The sequence below is a fragment of the Dermacentor albipictus genome, unplaced genomic scaffold (genome assembly GCF_038994185.2).
Source record: "Dermacentor albipictus isolate Rhodes 1998 colony unplaced genomic scaffold, USDA_Dalb.pri_finalv2 scaffold_22, whole genome shotgun sequence".
NCBI classification, from domain to species: Eukaryota; Metazoa; Arthropoda; class Arachnida; order Ixodida; family Ixodidae; genus Dermacentor; species Dermacentor albipictus.
The window spans coordinates 4,949,947-4,969,503 of NW_027225576.1; the positions used below are offsets into that span (position 1 = coordinate 4,949,947).

The 19,557-nt window shown below is 47.0% G+C and overlaps 2 protein-coding genes across 5 annotated transcripts in view; one reads left to right on the top strand and one right to left on the bottom strand.

Annotated features, from left to right (window-relative positions):
- The window catches only part of RpL35 (Ribosomal protein L35), a 343,229-nt gene extending 335,951 nt beyond the window's left edge, over positions 1-7,278 (bottom strand). Inside the window, exon 1 of the mRNA XM_070529495.1 lies at positions 7,274-7,278. Coding sequence (XP_070385596.1) covers positions 7,274-7,276 — 3 coding nt within the window. The 5' untranslated portion in view covers positions 7,277-7,278. The remainder of the gene's footprint in view (positions 1-7,273) is intronic.
- bou (glycosylphosphatidylinositol anchored membrane protein boudin) overlaps positions 1-18,359 on the top strand; it is a 42,978-nt gene extending 24,619 nt beyond the window's left edge. Inside the window, exons 4-5 of one of the 4 annotated variants that reach the window (XR_011509890.1) lie at positions 6,868-6,972; positions 18,292-18,306. Coding sequence is in view for 2 of the 4 variants with exons in the window: in XM_070529492.1 (XP_070385593.1) it covers positions 18,292-18,344 (53 nt within the window). In the remaining 2 variants the exon portion in view is untranslated. Of the gene's footprint in view, positions 1-6,867; positions 6,981-11,455; positions 11,570-18,291 lie in introns of those variants that run through there. The other 3 variants (XR_011509891.1, XM_070529492.1, XM_070529493.1) reach the window with 3 other exon arrangements.
- The last annotated feature ends 1,198 nt before the right edge of the window (positions 18,360-19,557 follow it).

Genomic DNA, 19,557 nt, shown 5'->3' on the forward strand with positions numbered 1-19,557 from the left:
GCCACCGAACCCTTCTCAAAAGCCCTAACGGCCGACTTTGAATCGCTATATACAAAAGGCCTGCGTCTGTCAACCAAGGCGAGCGCAATAGCCACTTGCTCTGCGACCTCTGGCCTATCAGTCCGAATGGTAGCAGCGTTAACGACACTGCCCTCATTGTCCACGGCAACTATGGTAAACACCTTCCTCTCCTTGTTAAAAAAAGCATCGACGAAGCCAACCTTTTGATTCTCATCGCATATGAGTCTCAGCAGGCAAGCCCCCCGGCCTTTCTTTTACCCACATTTTGCTCTGGATGCATGTTCCTGGGAACAGGCTTGACGTGATACCGATTACGGACCTTCAAGGGAATACAGACATGAAGCTGCGAAATCTTCTCCTGAGGAACACCTAACTCTATCAGAATCTGCCGACTCGCGCTGGTCATAGAGAGACGCACCATCTGCATCCTCTCCTGAGCCTCAGCTATCTCATCCAAGGTATTATGAATTCCCAGCTGGAGAAGTCTGTCGGTGCTGGTGCACATTGGCACTCCCAACACTTTCTTCATGATCTTCCTAATCTGCGTGTCAAGCTTCTCCGATGGCTTCCACTTGTGCATTGCCGCCACATGAGTAAAGTGACACAATACAAATGTGTGCATAAGTCTAATCAGACTATCCACCTTGAACCCCGTCTGCCTGTTGGCCACCCTCTTCACTAGGTGTACCGCATTTTCTGTCTTGGCAATGATCTTCTGGATCGTCAGCGTGTTGGCGCCGTTCAACTCAATCATCATTCCCAGAACCCTGATCTTATCTACCCTAGGTATGAGGTCGCCATTTCTTGTACGAAGCTGAATGCTCAGCTGGTCCACGGGGATCCATCCCCTTGGCTTGGGTCCCCTTCTAGTGGGACTGTACAGTAACAGCTCCGACTTGGAGGGGGAGCACCTTAACCTCGTCGGGTTCAAATAATTCTCAATTACATCTACTGCCTCTTGCAGAACACTTTCGATATAGCCCTCACTACCACCAAGACACCATATGGTCACGTCATCTGAATACATGGTGTGCTTAATCCCCTCGATCTCCAAGAGCTTCTTGGTCAATCAGACCGTGGCCAGATTGAACAATGTGGGCGAGATGACGGCCCCCTGAGGAGTGCCCCTGTCTCCAAGATTTAACGTCTTTGACTCCAGCTCCGCGACCCTCAAGGTAGCCTTCCTGCCTGACAGGAAGGACCTGACATAGTCATGAAAGCGCGCGCCGAGGCCAAGATCCGAACGTTGTCAAAAGCCTTCTCCAGGTCCAGCCATAGGATGGCCTTAACGCCCCTTCCATCTCCACCAATGACCTGATGCTTGATGAGCTTCATTGCGTCTTGAGTCGACAGCCCGGCCCGAAAACCAATCATAGTGTGGGGGTAGACCTGGTTCTCCTGGTTCTCAAGGTACATTGTAAGCCGATTAAGCACCACATGCTCGGCTACCTTGCCCACACACGAAGTGAGCGAATCAAAATGCAAAAAAGCAGTTGAGGCGTGCAGACAGGACACAAGAGTAGAGAAATGGACAACACGAACGCCGTGCATAATGAATCCTTACCAACTAGCTCAGCTTTCTGTCGTTCGAAGTGAGTGAAATAGGCCTTAAGTTATCAATGCTCGGGACTTTGCCAGCCTTGGGAATCGGCACCGTAAGGACTGTCTTCCACTGCTCCGGAACCACCCCGTCTCTCCACATAGCGTTAACCTCCCCGGTAAGGTACTTGATTGACCTATCGTCCATATTCTTCAAAAGCTTGTTCGAAATCCCGTCCGGTCCAGGAGCCGACTTGCTGTTAAGGTTATGCAAAACCGTGCGTATCTCTTCCACAGAAAAGTTCTCGTCTAGAAAAAAGTTCTCCTCTCCCGTATAGGCGTGCTCCGTCAGAAGAGCACCCGTGTCCGCAACAGGAAGGTATTTGTTGGCCAGCTTTTCAACCAGCTCTTCCTCCGAGGCAGACCCCACTGCTTCGTGTACAGCTCTAGCAAGGACGTGCCCCTGACTAACTCTCGTATTGGAGTCGTTCAGCAAATGCTTAAGCAAGCCCCACGACCTCCCGTTGCGGACCTGCTCGCCCACCGAGTTGCATACCTCATCCCACTGTTACCTACACAAAAGCTTACAGTGCTCCTCAATCAGCTTATTCAGCTCGGAAATCGTTTTACACAGCCTGTGATTAAGCCGCTGCCCCTTCCACCTAGCCAGCGTAGACCGCTTGACTTCAATCAGATGGGCCAGCCTGCTATCAACACTAGCCACCTCCAAATCCGTAGTGATCTCCTTCGTAGCCTCCTTTACCTACTCCCTTACCTGGGTGACCCAATCCTCCAGGGATGGCCGGTGCAGGCCTTCGAATTCCTTCCCTTTTTCTCCTCTCTCCTCCCGGATCATACGAAACTTATCCCAGTCTATAAACGTTAACGCCCTAGGGCGCCTACCCTCAACCTCAAAAACGACTTGGTTAATATAATGATCACTACCTAGGTCTTCGGCAAGATTGCATCAACTAGGCTTGGTCGCGTTCTTTACAAAGCAGAGGTCAGGCGTAGTATCCTTACACGTCGATGTCCCTATACGTGTCGGAAAGGCAGGGTCAGTGACCAGCGTAAGGTCAAACACCACAGCATTCTGCCAAAGGTCTCTCCCTTTAACTGTGTCATGCTTGTAACCCCACACCTGATACGGAGCATTAAAATCCCCAGCCACGATCAGTGGATGGTCCCCGGCAAGCTTAGAAGCCTTCTGCAGAAGCAGCTTGAATCCCTGCACCCTATCCCTAGGGGCACTATACACGTTCAGAATAAACACGCTTTTCTTGTTCACCCGGTTAGGAATCACCTCAATCATGACATATTCCAGGGAACTGAAAGGTATCTTAAGATCATGGACCACCTGCGTCCGTTTGCTATCCAACAGAATGCAGGTCCCCCGAGCTTTGGTACCGCCGAAACGGTTCGGTAGCCCGTCAGAGAAACCTCTTCCGTCATTGTCTCCTGCAGTAGAATAGCCTGCGGCCTACCCCTACACGCGCGAACATACTGCTGTAGAGGCGCCTGTTAATGAGCATACCCCCTACAGTTCCATTGCCACACACAAAAAGCCTCATCTTGTCGCGCCATGTTGAAGCAGTTGCTGCGAGCCATCTTGCTGAACCTAAGACTTCCCTGTCGAGGAACCAGCCGACTGAGATCCCGACCTAAGAATGGGAGAGAGACTCAAACTGGATTTGTTTTCGAACACCTCTATTCTACATTGCAGCTCCTTGAACCTCCCATCGATTGAGCCGAGCAACTCTGTGAGACGCGTATTCAGCTGCGCCAGACCATTATTGACCTGCTTAACACTATTTACAACACTCGACAGCATCTCCTTCACCTCAGATCTCCGCTTCCTCGACGCGGGCTCTGCCTCACGAGTCATCGCCTTCCTCTTTGAGGGGCGTGACCCACTAGCCTCACCTACATCAGTGAAATCCATGCTCTCTAGGGGCTCAGGCATTGCCCTCTCGGCCGGTGCAGGTCCTGCCACACCCTTAAGGGCCGAGATTTCTGCCCTAAGCAACCTCATTATTTCTCTCAACTCTGTGTTTTCCTGTTCTAGCCTCTTGAATCTTGCCTCATTATTGCTATGCTCTGGCCTTAAGACTAAGCATCTCCGTTCGAGCAATTGTGCGCTCTGCCCAGGTAGTACCACTGGCCGCTCCACTGGGGCTCTACTCTGCCTTGTAGACCCTGCAACACACCACTCTTGCGCACACCCTGTCCCGCACCAATTTTAGCAATATTCAGACCTCCCCTAATCCTGACGATAATCTGAAAATCATTTTTCAGCAGCGGAGGCATTTTACCGCGAAGGACGATACCCTTTTTGATGCTAGCAGGTGAGTTTGGACTCACTTTGCTGTTCTTGGGTCCCGGCCCGCCATTAGGGCTAACAGCGTTGCCGCTGTGTGATGGCCTTGGCTTGGTCGTAGAATTCCTCTGGGTGTTAATTTTCCAGCCAGCATTCTCCGAAATGTCTTCCGGAGCAATATCTTCGCCTTGCACAGCGTATTTCATCATGACAAAAGCGTCAGGCGGCCGGGAAGCCGGCGCGGCCCACGAGCACGTCAGGTTCGGCAATAAGGGTTAACACCTCCGGTGGCGTAGTCTAGACGAGAAAGGCTGTAAAATCAAGTGCAGTCCACTCACTGAAAAAAGTCCTATATCCCAGTGTCGCGGATCCGTTTAGCACAGAATTAGGCACCAAAGAGAGAAAAATCCGGTCAAAACTGCCCGTAAAGCGGGAGCCGACGCGGACACATCTCACTACTTGTAGTGGGGAAAGAGCTTTCCACACAGCTGCTGGAAGCATGTTTGGTTTGTGTTAACTTCATGAATGGTTATACATCCTGCCTGCTTATTCCTTGTGTGTCGACATTGTGCTATCCCATATGGCCATGCTTGTTGACATAGAAAGAAAATTGTCCCTTCGATCTTGGACTTGTTATATCATCTTGTGCTTGCAGCTTCTTGCTTTGGCACACGGGCCGGTACATCCTGCAGAAACTTGGCTTCAACTACCGTGTCCAACACGGTCAGAAACAGGTCATTCCACCCGACCTCAGCGACACGCTGATTGTCGCTCCTATCCCTCGAAACATGCACCCCGAATTTAATCGGGGCCGACGCCAGGCCCATGCCAAGGCACTGCTGCGCTCCTTGGGTGGAAAGAGGACTACGCACTTTGTAGACGCCGCAGAATACACACGAGAACACTGGTTCACGGTGGTAGTTGTAGACGTTAGCTCCCTGCTTACGCACGCGTGTAGTGTCGCAACGGAATACCCCGAAACAGCGGAAGAGGTAGCAATTGCGCTTGCGCTTACCAACCCCCTCTGCGAGGTAGTTTTTAGCGACTCACAATCTGTAGTTCGCAACGACGCGCGGGGGCGCATTTCCTCCGAAGCTCTCCAGATTCTAAGGAAAGCTGGTCGACAGCACTTTGCTAGCACCGTGATCATGTGGTTTCCAGCGCACGTCGCCACCCCCACCGATGTGGGCCCCCCTAACTTGAACAAGGTAGCACACCGCTCTGCGCGAGAACTGACCGGCCGCGCAGAATCGGAAACCGCCTCTTGGAGTTCGGAACTCCTGGTTCGCTTGGTCAGGTACAATGACATCACCAAGCACTACTAGCTAGGCAGGCGGTTGCTGCCCCCACCTCACCCCATGCTGAAATGTCGCCAGGCAGTCATCTGGCGACAATTGCAAACACAAACCTTCCCCAGTCCAGTGCGATTGCAGCACATTTTCCCCACGTAATACCCGACTGCTCTGCAAATTATGTCTGAAAACTAGAGCGACGCTGTCACACATGTTGTGGGAGTGTCATGTTACATCAGCTACAATGGCAGTAGCTCCGGAGACTCTTGTGTCGAAGTGGGCCGCCACTCTGCGCAGCTCCAACCTCAAAACACAAGAGTGGGCTGTCCAGCAAGCCTGAGAGGCGGCGACGAGGCAAGGCCTCGAAGTCCCCTCATGGGAGACCTGAGCCCGGGCCGTCAAATTTGCCGGATTCAAAATAAAGTTGTTTCCATCCATCCATTGGCACATAATCAGCACAGTTCGTATTTTTGTACTCTGTGCAGTGTAGTGAAAGCAAGAGTTTAGCAATAACCTGTTGGAAGTTGCAGAGAAAAGAGGGTGTGCCAGTGTTGCAAATCCATCAGTGATACTTTCATTCAAATGGTGGTGCGTACAGAGCGTGTGGCGTCTGCTCTGCGCCACCACTGGCCGGTGGCTGCAATGAGCTTCGCTTAGGCGCAGTGAGCATAGTGGACGGTGCTCTTTCGTCGTCTGCTACCGTCTGCAGCCGTGCTTCGGATCGTCACAAAGCAACCCGTTCACACGTTGTTAAAGTTGGCCAGAGATTGCCTGGTAACACTCAGATAGCCAGCCATTCTGTTGCAAGGCTGAAAGAGAATTAGACGGAGCAAAATATTGCCTCACAGTTATTTTTGCCATTTGAACTCCCGAAAGAAACGTGACACTTTTTTACGGACATCTCTTTGTGGTGCAACTATATTAGAGATCGCGTGCATACTAATGCATATTTGAATCGCTGCAGGGCATAGGCTGAATGAGCACCTTCAAAGATCATTCAATAGAATTCACAGCGGTAAGCTCGATGGGGAAATGTATTGGTGTGTGTAAAGCATTAAGCTCCAGAGACTTTAGTCACTAGTGGATGCTGAAGTTTAGCAGCATGCGAAATTGTTTGAAAGCTTTAGGTTGTTAACATTTACAAATGGTGCCTTTGTGATTACAGTAGCCATTTTAGGGTACGCATTCAAAATACTGATTGCTGTAACCTTTTTATTAAGACTTGACGCCAAAGGTGCTCTTAAAAACTGCCGTCATCTTTTCGGGCTTTAAGAAAACAAAAGGGCAATCGCCGTGCATTGCTCAATATCTGGTCACGTTACCGTTTGCCTCCAGCACTGCCTTCACTCTAGAAGGAAGACTTGCATACAAGGCTTCACAGAAGGAGGCATTTTGCCTCAACATGCTCCAGAGCCTGTCCGTGAAGAGCCCATGCAGAATATGACCTGCTAGGGCCTTCTTCATGGGGTCTCCCTAACATTTTCTATTGTGTTCAAGTCGGGAGACTGTGGTGGCCAGCTTGGAACCTCCACTTGCTGATGCTGCAGAAGTGATAGAGCTTTTTCTTGCATTGTGCACAGGGGAGTTGTTGTGCTGGAAGAGGAAGTCGTGCGGCTGGGAAGCACCATTTGCATCATGAGGGAGGGCAACTTGTTCGATGACGTCGCAGTATTTGACGGCCATGAATTTTCCTTCCAGCCTGGCAAGAGGCCCGAGGCTGTCTTTTGTCATGCAGCCCCACACGCTGACTACTGTCCTCCCGCTTGCAGCAAGCCACTGGATGTATTCCAGCCTGTAGCTGAGGTATGAAATAACGGAGGTTCAATAAGCATGTTGATGATCTTCATTGTGCGCTATCAGGCAATGAAAGTTGTGGATCTTTTCATTAAACTGGAAGTTTTTGTGTACTCGACGCTGCATCATCACGTTCAGTATCCCTCGAATATCTAAAGTTCAGTTCATGCCACGCACAACTTTTTACAAAATGGAACTACAGATAGCTTCGGACAACCCTAAGCATAAGAAGTGACACTGCTCTTCCTGGTTTGCTATATTTGTGGCATAAGAAACCCTGAAATGTAGTGTAATGTGTCATCGCTGATACCATTGCTATATACTAGCCGCCATTTCGATATATTGCTACCAGAAAAAAATTGCCTGTGCGTTTTTCAAGCTACCCTTCAAGTAATTATATTGGAGCAGTTTTTCTCTATTGTCAACTGTGACAGACTCCGTGTGATGTAACAGGTAGGCTTCCATAAATGAAACTGTATATTGTTTTATGGAACACTGTCCCATTTTACAAACGCTTCCATAAATGAAACTGTATATTGTTTTATGGAACACTGTCCCATTTTACAAACGCTTCCAGAAATTCTCAGAACTAGGGAGTCAACTATCAATAATGGAAACGAAAAATCGTGCAAGGAGCAACATTATAGTAAAGGTATATATTACCGAGTGCAGTCAGGGCACCATATGGTGGTGAAGCAGGTGGTTCAAGTAGGCTCGTCAAAAAAGACTACCCTCTTCCAATCATGCGCCATCTAGCCTGCATGACGTTCTGCAAACTGAAGCCACTTGTCCTTGTTAATCGTGCAAAGGAAGACCTTCTGTGCAGCCGTTCTGCTTTTTAGCCCTGCCTGATACAAGCGGTGCTTCACAGTTGTCTTTGAAGCCTTCAGTCCAAGGCTTTCTTTGATGTCTTGAACAGAAGCCCGAGGTCTGTCTGCCACAGCAGCTACAATGGCAAGGTCTTCTGCATGGCCCGTGGCCTGACACCATGGCTTCCTACAAGCGTCCTTTATGCGTCGGTTGCTCTTATACACTTGAACAATTCTGTTAACTGTTTTGAGCAGCCTCTCTGTTAATCTTGAAATAGCTCGTTGACTGTACTTCCCTAGCCACAGTTCAACAGTATGCTGCCTTTCATTGTATGGCACTCGAGCCATCGTGGAATAGCGGGAGTCAAAGTGCGTACTAAATATTCTTGGAAGCAGGCATTTCTTTATGTATCGATAAGGCGAAGAAAAGACTGCAGTGCCGTTGCGGCTTATGTGTAGTGCAACATTAATCTGATTGTAGATGAATGTCGCAAGGTGCTGTCTTCACAACGATCTGAAGCGTGGCAGGAGACGATAGCAGACGACAAAAGAGCACCACCTACCATGCTCACTGCATCTCCATATGGTATCAGATCATGAAAGAGCACTGCCCACTCTGCTCACTGCCTTTGCGAAGCTCGTTGCAGCTGCTGGCTGGTGGCGGCGCAGAGTAGATGCCACATGCTCTGGTGTTCCCCCCTTTAACAGTGGACCGCTCTGTACATGGGAATTAGCGACAGACACTGGAAGGATCATAGTCATCACTGCGAGCTGGCCTAGTCGGGATTGATTTATTGTTAAACTTTGCGCTACACATACAGGGACAAAGGTACATAAGAACAAGCTCTTTCTAAAAACTGGTTTTATTATTCAGAAACATCAGACTTAAGTACCCTACAGATCTGCGCAAAATATCTCGGGATTCCATATAGGACACACATAGCGATAGAATTGTCTGGGAATTTGTAGATAAGTGGAGGGTAGCAACATTTTTTTATCTAACATAGCACTCATCCTTGTGTATCTTTTTTTTGTCCCCGTTTGTGTCGCACAAAGTTTCACGATAGAATCGTCATCATGCCTAATTGGCTGGTGAGACAAGTATGTATAGTGCATATGGGCACTGCTGCTGAATTTTCTTAGATTTTGCTTTCTGTTGGCAACTGTAGGGCATCATTACAAAAGCACTTATGCACGTATAGTGGAGGAGGCACTTTGTGCATGCAGCTGATGCAGCACATTTTTTGACGCGCCTAATAACCTCTACCTGCTGCATTTATTTTTCTACTATATGGATATCAGTCCTTTTCTTCGGCTTGGCTTGCATAGTTTGCAGTGCCTCTTGTGGCAAAAGGGATATTTCATGTTTGCTTTTAACCTTCTAAGTGATATTGCTTGGCTGTTAGACTGATTTCCCTTTTCTTGCTACTCGTCAGTTTATAGAAAATGCACTGGCATGTTTGGCACTGAGGCGCGAGTCCTTTCACATGGGAAACATCACCACATCTGACTGTACGTTGTCTCGCATCTGTGTTAAAATAAAGACACACATTGCTCATGTGTACAAGGTTTCCCAAGAGGGCTGCTTTCCATGTTGCCATCATCTCCTCCTTTTCATGCGAGCAGGCCTATACCGCAGCTGTAGCAGATGTTAATATTGATTGATGAGAAGACTATGTCAGCATTTGCATTTGACCAAGTGTGTGAAGTATACCAAAGCACTGTGGTTTTAAGAATTCCTCCGGCTGCTCCACGTAGCAAGATATCATTCACTTTCGGGTGCACCTTGACTGGTAGTTTGTGTGTGGGTGTAGGGCATTATGGTTGTTAGCACTTTTCTTTTGTCTTGTGGTTTTTTGATTATGTATCATAACAGCTGCTATGACTGGCAGTTATGCAAAGCCTGTAGTATAAAACATGGCAGTCTGAACAACACTGTACTCTTCTTTGCTGCTGCGAGGTTGTATATTTTTAGGCATTTCTCGTTTTGTTTGACTTTTGTGAAATAAATCCAAAATTATTTATTAAGAATTTATTAAAAATATAAATAATAATAATATGACTAGAAGTATTATTTATTGTACATTTTGCGGGTATTTGGCACCTGTCGTTACAGTTGCAGTGTGCTCAACTTTCTGGCACTGCCGTCTTGCAGTATTGTAGCTAAATGTGCTTAGCATGACGCCATGCAATTATTATTCAGGATCACTCTTTTGGATCGTTTATTTTTGGGATATTTCAGATGACCCAGCACCAGGCGTTTCAGCCATATACTTCGATGCGTCTAGCACAGAGTGGAGCAAAATCTCAGGAGAGCGATAGCTTGGGAATACCACCTTAGTGTGCAGTACTGCACAAGATGTCATTACAACAATATCAGGTGGTAATATGTGAACTAAGATAATTAGCATTAGTGTGATCTCCAATACTGTTGTTTCAGTGCAGCTCTGAACCAACACTCTTGGAGGCCACACTGGAATTGACAATCTTAGCTCACACCTTGTTGGAAGCTTGCTTTTGGCTTGATGCTGTGTGCTTGAAAAACCCATTCAACTGCACTTTTTGCATGCGAAATGTTCTCCTGTGAACCTGTTCTATGTCTGTGTGCTATAATTTAAGCATCACCTGCATAATGATGTTCTAGAATTTACTCTTGGGAGCAAGTTTGTGCCCTGATTTTTTTTTCTTTTTTAACTTTCGAACTCAGCCTCAAGTAATTACTCACTTTGGAGAAGTGGGTGATTATGTGCAAAACTTATAGAACATACAGCCTGTGGCCTGAAACGACGAAATCCGGTTCTAATTGATTCCAGTTACTTGCTCTCGTGTGTGTACTGCCAATACATTAAACCCTCTTTATAACGAAGGCACTTTATTCGAAATACCTCCTTTTGCGAAGTTTGTAGTCTTGACAGCAGCGCCACCGCTTTTAAGCCATGTTAGTCACAGCGAACTCCGATTGTTACGAAAGGTCACCATCCATTGGACCTGTGCAGTATACTAGTGCAGACGACGACACTTTTTGCGCGTTTCGAAGGCCACGCAGGTGTGCCGGCTCTCCCTGCCTTATCAAGCCTTGACACTTCATCACTTTCAGGCCTTTTCCCCTGCTCTCTATGTTCTGCGGTCTGTTGGACTAATCTCCCGCACGCCTTATATAACCTCAATGACTTCACCTGCTATCACACTTTCAGTGGAGAGGGTGCCGTTTGCGCCAATGTGGTGCCAAGCCATTTTGGAAACACTTTGTAATACGCATACTCAGCCGCCTACACTGGGATTTTCCTTGCTACGCTGCATGATCGAATCATTTGATTTTAATTTCAAAGAGCTTTCGCATGTTGTGCACATACACTTATAAATAAACCTGTAGATGTCCATTGTAACTGATGTTTAGTCGTGTGCGTCCTAGAGCGCGATCTTATTTGGGCGTCCACAACCCCCATGTACGCAGCGCGTGAGGTCGTGCGTATGTAGCAAAGCGCGCATGTAATTACAGCCTTCTAGTAGACTACTACAGTGCACCTTGTTACAAGTTGTTAGCAGGCCTAGAGTTGCCAGATGGTCCCAACAAAGAATAGCCAAATGAACTCAAAATGTAGCCAAAACATAGACGGACCCAAATTTTTCGTGAGCGAAAAATAGCCAAAAACATGGCCAAAACGTTTTGTGATGTTCTGCAGGTGGCTTATCCTCCTGAGGCCCACCAATGGAAGATTTGTCCAATACATTGGACTACCAAAAACAGCAAGCCACGGCTATTGAAACAGATTTTTCCTCATAGACACTGCTTATCTGGCTGCTACTAGGACCCGTGCTGTCATCTACTGACTATACAGTCAAAGTCGCTGTTTCCTGCATTTCCAGGAGAGTTGAAAATGATGGAACTGAGCACGAGCGCCTTTTACGGCTGCCACCTAAGAAATAAGTGAATTTGTTTTTTTCACATGTGATAAAGCATATTTAATCCTTGGTTTGGGTTAGTAAGGACTCGAGGAACACAAACAAACGCATATTTGAGCTACGAATGCGGTAGTTTTTTCCAGTGTGTGATGTGTTTTACAATGTCCAATCTATTGGACATTGGGTCTCAATGACAACAAAATATGACAGAATGCACATGTAGTCTGTTGGCGCTAGCAAATAACAGATATTTGGCTGTAATTACCTGCAATTACGAACTGTCTCAACACAGTTGAGACAGTGCATGCCTCGAAAACTCAACTACGATGGCCTAAAAAATTTTGTCCTTGCGATGCCAAGTGGTCTTATATTGGATTTTGAAAAGAATGAAGTCCGCTTTGTACCAAGGAAGTTCTGGAATTGGAGAGTCAGCCGTGCCCAGGCTTGCAACCAATCTCGCCCCTGGAGCGCACCTCTTTTTTGACAGATACGTCATGGCTGGTCCATTACTTGATAAATTGGCAGTGAAGGACACATCTGGTACCGGACCAGTGAAGAGTGATCGAAATCCGAAAGGTGTGAACCTGTCTAGCGAAAGTGAGCTTCAAGTTAAGGGACGAGGAATATCAAAGATGGTGTTGGGAGATGATGGGCAAAAAATTCTTTTTAGGTGGTGAGATGACAAAGCCATAACACTTATGTCATCTGTTCTCTTAAAGCATCCTGATGACGTGCCGCAGGTGACCCAGCAAGGAGAAAAAACGCGAATCTTTCTAGGCCAAGTAGGTGAGAGTACTTGGCCTAGAAAGATTCGCGTTTAGAAAGATTCGCCTATGGGAAGAGAGGCGGAAACTGGCCAAGAGGTGGAAAAGGCAACGTCTAAACAAACACCTGAGACAACGCATCGCTCTCTTGGCACAGCAAGCCCAAGGCCATGCCAACGAGCTCGAGCTCGCTAAAAACGAGTGTGCGACGTTCTGTGGAACCCTGTCAGGAACTCTGGGAACGACCAGTACGTGGCGAATACTATGAAGCATGCTAGACCCGATGAGCACGCGTACTGAGATTAACAAGAAGCTCCAAATTATGGCAGACAACTTCGAGGGTACAGACCAAGATCTCGTTCATGCGCTTCAGAAAAAGTACATAGGACCCTCACCTGCCACGGGATCGTCGTACGCGAGGAGTCAATACGCGGGGGAGGCGAACCCTAAATTAGACGAAGATATAACATACGCGGAAGTGTATGAGGCGGCACAATCCGCAGTTAAAAACGGCACCGGGCCCAGACTCGATCACAAATGCAATGATTCGAAACATGGATTCGGTAGCCCTAGCGAAAATCACAGATATTTAATAGCGAGTGCTGGGCCAAGGGTGACTTGCCCCAAGAGTGGAAATTGGCTAAAATAATCATGATCCCCAAACCAAAAAAGAATCCCTCGATTCATACACTACGGCCGGTGTCGCTCACGTCCTGCCTAGGTAAGCTCTATGAAAGGGTTATCCATAGCAGATTGCGGAAAAGCGGAGCTGGTTCCCGGACTCGATGATAGGATTTCGCACGGGTTTATCTTGCCAGGACGCGTTCCTCCTACTTAGAGACGAAATTCTAACTAATATACCGTACGGCGACGAGAGACTAGTCCTAGTACTAGACCTTAAAGGAGCCTTCGACAACGTCTCTCAAGCCGCAATATTGGAGGAACTCGAACTCGCGGGTTGTGGTGAGCGCACACACAATTACTTAAGAGCGTTTCTTTCCAACCGCGAGGCGAGCATCAGTATTGGCCAAATCACTTCGGATTTATTTAAAATGCCTGACAAAGGAACACCTCAAGGAGCTATATTATCTCCTCTTCTCTTCAACATGGCGATGTGTCACCTCGCGCGCGATCTGGATCGGATACCCGACCTAGGTTACACGCTCTACGCAGATGACATCACGCTGTGGACGAGTAGAGGTTCACTAGGGGATAAGGAATATACGCTCCAAGGTGCAGTATTAGCGGTGGAGAAATTTTCTAGATGGAGTGGCCTGAAGTGCGCACCCGAAAAATCTGAGGTTATCCGGATACACGCGAAAGGCTACAAATCCAGAGGATCGATTAACATCGTGGTTGAGGGCCAATCAGTCCGAGAGGTACCCACGATGCGAGTCCTGGGTTTGTGGCTTCAGAGCGACGGGAGAGCACTACAGACACTCAAGACCCTCAAATCCACAGCCAACAACATAGCCCAAATGATACGTCCCGTGACGTATTGAAAAGCAGGAATGCGAGAAGACGATACTATAAGGCTCGTACAGGCCTTAGTGGTTAGTCGAATAACGTATGGCTTACTGTACCAAATCCTGAACAGGAAGGAGGAAAAGCAGGCTAACGCAATAATCCGAACTGCTTTCAAAGCTGCTCTGGGCCTGCCTAAATGTACTTCAACGGAGTGCATGTTAGCTTTGGGAGTGCACAATACTTTCGACGAACTGAGGCAAGCCACCCTGATGCGACAGAGGGAGCGCCTCAGCTTCACAAAAACTGGTAGGGCAATATTGGCTAGACTCAATATCCCGGTATACCCCATTTATCTCACAGAGCAGGCCGTACCTCTCCCTCCTTCGATGAGGTCCAAAATTACAGTAGCCCCTATTCCAAAGAATATGCATCCCGAGTACAACAAAAAAAGGCGCAAAGCACGCGCACAACACATTCAATCAGCCTACTCTAATAACCGTAGGTACAACACGTACTACACGGACGCAGCTCTGTATGCAGAGGCGACCGGGCAGCGCTACCAAAGGAGGTACGCCCTGGCAGTCGTGAACGCTATCAGCCAACAGCATATTACCGCGTCGGCCACGGCAGGATCCCCAACCTCGGCTGAAATATTAGCAGTGGCGATCGCACTCGCTCACGCGGAGCGTTCGCAAAGGGACTCGGTCGTGGTCACGGACTCCCAGGAGACGTGTCGCATGTGTCTCTAGGGGCACGTGACTGCGGCTAGCCTCGCGATAAGCCCCAAATCCTTCAACCACCATCATCGCCTACTCTGGTGCCCGGGCCACGCGGGGGTACAGGGGAACGAAAAGGCTAACGCGTTAGCTCGAGGGTTCACTAACCGAGCGACGGCGTCCTCTTCTAACCCCAACCGCCTGCAATACCCCTCACAAAATTCCACCAATTTAAATGCCAAAGACATCCTTGCTCATCAGCGTGGAGGCCGAAGAAAATACCCGCCGTCTCACCCACAACTTAACGGAGAAGAGGCCGCCGATTAGCGTAAAATACAGACCGGGGTGTTCCCCCATTTAAAATTGCTAAATGCCATGTATCCCACTCGTTATAGGGCCAACTGTCCTTGGTGCGGTGGCATACCTACTCTAATGCACATAACCTGGGAGTGCACTAAGCACCCTCATAGGCCAAATACCAGTAGGACAATGGAGCAGTGGGAGGCACAGCTCGCCCGGTCCGACCTGGCAGGACAAAAGTCCTTAATTAGCCAGGTCAGGCAGGCAGCAGAGACCAGTGGGGCCCTGGACTGAGAGGCTCCGACCACCCCTCCTTCAAATCTTTACAATTACAATAAAGTTTCTCTCTCTCTCTCTAGGCCAAGTAATGTATTTAATTTTGTACAACAAGAATATGAGAGTTGTCAACATGACCGATCACATTATCAGCTATTACCGAATGAAGGCCTTATGGCCAAGAAATGGACCATAATGTGGTTTTGAACTTGACGGACTTGGCCAAGCCAACTCATGGTTAAGCCAACTCACGGTTGCACTACAGAAGAGTTATGCACTACCAGCAAGAACGACCCAGGGACACATTCCAGTTTTTTGGATTTTCGCGTCTCTGTGGGAGAGGCTCTTGTCACTGAAGCACTGTGAATCCTCACAGACAATGATTCATACTGGCAGCTACCCGAAATGCGAGCTCCACCGCCTCCTCTTCAAGTCCGATCAAAAACAGTCTCGTTCATTTGCCACGACTTTCCCAAGCTTCGAATGCTGCTTGTAGCTTCGTAACTGATGTACCAGTCAGCAATAATTGTAAATGGTTATCGGCCGGAAACTATTCGTGCGGATCAAGAACTGTTTCAGAGTACCGGCGAGCATCATTGTTATTATTCTCAAGGAAGAAAACCGACGTAAGCGATTACTCACGAACAAATTACAACCATCCGCGGCCACACTGAGTCAACCAGCGCACTCAAAAAAATATACTGCGCATCCGGAGCAGTAAAGCAAGCCACATAAAGGCACAAAGAAACTCGCGTCAATACAGTCACAGTCAGGTGGAATAGAGCAATTTCACTTTCGTACTAATGTCCTGCAGCTAGTAAAATGGCCGAGCTACAAGTCCCCTGCGTTATGAGCACACACAGATAAATGCAACACAGCAAAACAGCTGATAAGCGAGGAAGTAAGTTTCAGTTTGCCGAGTGCACCATGACACAGCTGCCGTGCCGAACGCACGAAGGGTGCGTTGTCGTCGAGGGTGACCTCTCCCACCAAGGCCACGTCGCCGGTATAAATGCATGACGCACCACCAACACATAATGGACCGAGCCTGCACTACTAGGCCCGACAGAATTTCATCCTAACTCTTTCAGCCCTGGAATTTTCTTCACATTTTCTGCATTTTGTTCACTTTGAAGATTCCAATGACATGCTGACAAAATATAAAGCTTGTGTGTGAAGTAATTACTGATTTGGCTTCATGTTTTAAAAAAGGTCATCAGGGCTCAGTGGGTGTAGGAATTAAAAAATGTTAATTTTATTTCATGCGGCTCTTACAACAAAAACTAAGCACAAAATGGATTATTTCTTTGTGTGAAAGTCCTTGAAGCAATTCCTGGACTTCGTCAAGCACAGATGCACCTTGCACTTTTCACAAAAAACTCGAACTTTCCCTGTGCAACCAGATAGATGGATGAATGAATGAGGCTCAACCCTTTGAATCGGGCGGCAGCGGCGTGCGCCACCTAGCCTTGAATGGTACTATATGCATGCATACCTATGTATTTACTCCTTTACTTTTGCGTTGATATTATCCACCAAGCAGATAGCCCCCGTTTAGTTATTTCTATCTGTTCAAAGTCTATTCAAAGCCAGCCATAGGGGTCTGTGTTCCTTTTCAGCTATTTCAATGCACTGTGTCAGTGAGAACAGATTGTCTTCTAGCCTCCTATGCTTCCGGAACACATATTGTAGCTCTCCAAGCACCCCTTTGTTCTCTACCCATGCCTGCAGTCTGTCTTTTATAATCTGCATAACCACCCTGTAAACCACTGACGTCGCTATTATAGGCCGTTAGTTATTTGTCAGCTTTGTCCCCCTTTCCCTTATATATAATTCTCATCTTACTTAGCCTCCATTCGTCAGGTACTTTACCATCCATTAACATTTTGCTCGCCACCTCCCTTGATGCTTTCTTAGATTTCGGGCCCAATTTCTTTATTAGTATAATTGGAATACCATCAGGGCCTGCCGATGTGCTACTTGGTACCCTCTTCTCAGCCCTTTCCCACTCTCTTTGTCCAAGCGAAAGCAGTGGATTAATTGGGCTATCCCTCTGACATACTGCTTGTAAGATTTCTCTGTTCTGTAAATTTTTCCCAATTTTACGTCAGCACTTTGTGGTGGTGAATGGTACTCAGTCACAGAAGGTGCAAGTCGTGTCCGGTGTTCTGCAAGGCTCCGTGTTGGGGCCGCTATTGTTCTTGCTGTACGTGAACGACATCAGTGACGGAATAGTGTCCCAAATGCGGTTATTTGCGGACCACTGCGTCCTCTATAGAGTAGTCACTTGTGACCGCGATGCTGAGATGTTTCAGGAAGACTTGAACAGAATTTGAGAGTGGGGCGTCAAATGGAATTTGGATTTGTCTAAAACTGTTCATATGAAATTTACAAGAAAGAAAAACCTTGATATGCAGCCATATGTTATTAGGAATGTAATGTTGGAACATGTATTCGAGTTTAAATATTTAGGTGTTTATTTTACTCCCGCTTTGAATTGGCGCCGTCAAGTCGATTATGTCGCTGCTAAAGCATGCAAAATCCTGGGATTTCTTTGCCGAAATGCAAACACTTTTCCACAGTCATGTCGGGACATCTTGTGCAAGACTTATGTGAGGTCAATTCTGGAATACGCGTGCACGGTTTGGGACCCGCATACTCGTAGAGATAAAGGTAAGCTGGAGCGGGTGCAGAACATTGCCGCTCGTTTCGTATCTGGCATACGCGGGGCTCAATACAGTGCATCGCGTACGAAGGAAGCACTCAACTGGGAATTACTTGACACGCGCCGTAAGAAGTTGAGGCTGAAGTTTTTCCATGCTATTTATTATTCAGCTGTTCGGGTTGATCGCGAAAAGTTTGTGGAAGAGCCTCTTTATAGATCTAATCATGTTGACCATGATTTTAGGGTCCGTGAATTTGTGACAAAAACTGAATTGTTTAGAATGTCTTTCTTTCCTAAAACCATTAGGGAATGGAATAGACTGCCGAGTGATGTTGTGAGGGTTGAATCAAATTATGCTTTCTTCTTGATCTTGTAGATGTGCATTGCTAAGGGCTTTGCCTTTTTTTTTTCGTTTTTCCTCTTTACAGGAGCAGAGGTGTCGTATGTATTTCTTCTTCCACCCCCCCCCCCCCCACTGTAATGCCTTGGCGCTGTGGGTTCCTTAATAAATAAATGAATGAATAAATAAATAAATAAATAAAGATGCTTGCTTGCACCGATTGCAAATGACGGTACACGCCATGCGCAGTGTTAACTGGTATGAATAGATGAGACGAAATAAATAAAAAAACTGCAACAGATAACGATTATCTTCAGTTTTCTTGCACACTTCCGTGGCATGAGGTTGCTAAGAATTCACGTACTATTAGAATGCACAACACAATTACACAAAATGTTCCAGGTCAAGACAATGCAGAAGTTACTAACATACACAAACATACAGTTATGTTACAAATACATTAAGAGGTTTTCCATGGTATGACAAAATTGAGAGTACAAAAATGCACAATAGAAATAAACATGTTTAGAAATGTCATGGTTAAATAGTACAAATATATAAAAAGCGACACCCACTGAAGGATTTAAAGAAATTCACAATACAGATAAGCAACTGTGCTGTACACACAATACAAAGGTTAATTAAACTGCAGCTATCATTCAGGAATGCTGGCATACCAGTCAGATTAATGGTTCAATATGCAATCAATTCAGCCTGCTTAACTTCAAATGCTTAGATGACTTGCGCTTGGAGGTTGGCTTTGTTCAGCCCCTTTACAAAAAAGTGGAGCCTGGTTGTGACATAAAAGCCGACAACACGGGGTGTCAAGCATTCTGCATGCGCTTTGCAACCAATACTCAAGGGCCTGGCAGAATGAATCATCTCCAGGATATCCATTACACTCTCACTGTGCACCTCATTAGTAGACAAACGAGTGAAAACATCCTCTAGGCGTGTAATAAATGTGAAAAGTTCAACTGAAGGGTACGACAAACCACCCTGATCTTTGAACTGCACAAAGGCAGAAGCAGCCAACAAGCGCCCTTGCTCAGTTGACAGCAAGAGGCGGGCAATGCAATCAGGACATTTGGTCGGTAGCACGCACTTTTTTGCCACATAGCCTGAAATTTAATATATTAATCTTGACTCGCTTCTCTTCACATGATACACATGTTCATCAGTTTCTGCTGGCAAAGATGTAGTCAGAACCTCTGTATTTTCCTCTATGTAAAACTTCACTGTTTCCAAAAACTTTCCCTTAGTGGTACCCTCTTCTCTGTCGGTTGCCTCAAGAAGAGAGTTGATCACACCATCCTCCACATTGCTGCCCATGACGCTTCGTGCCAAGTTGTAA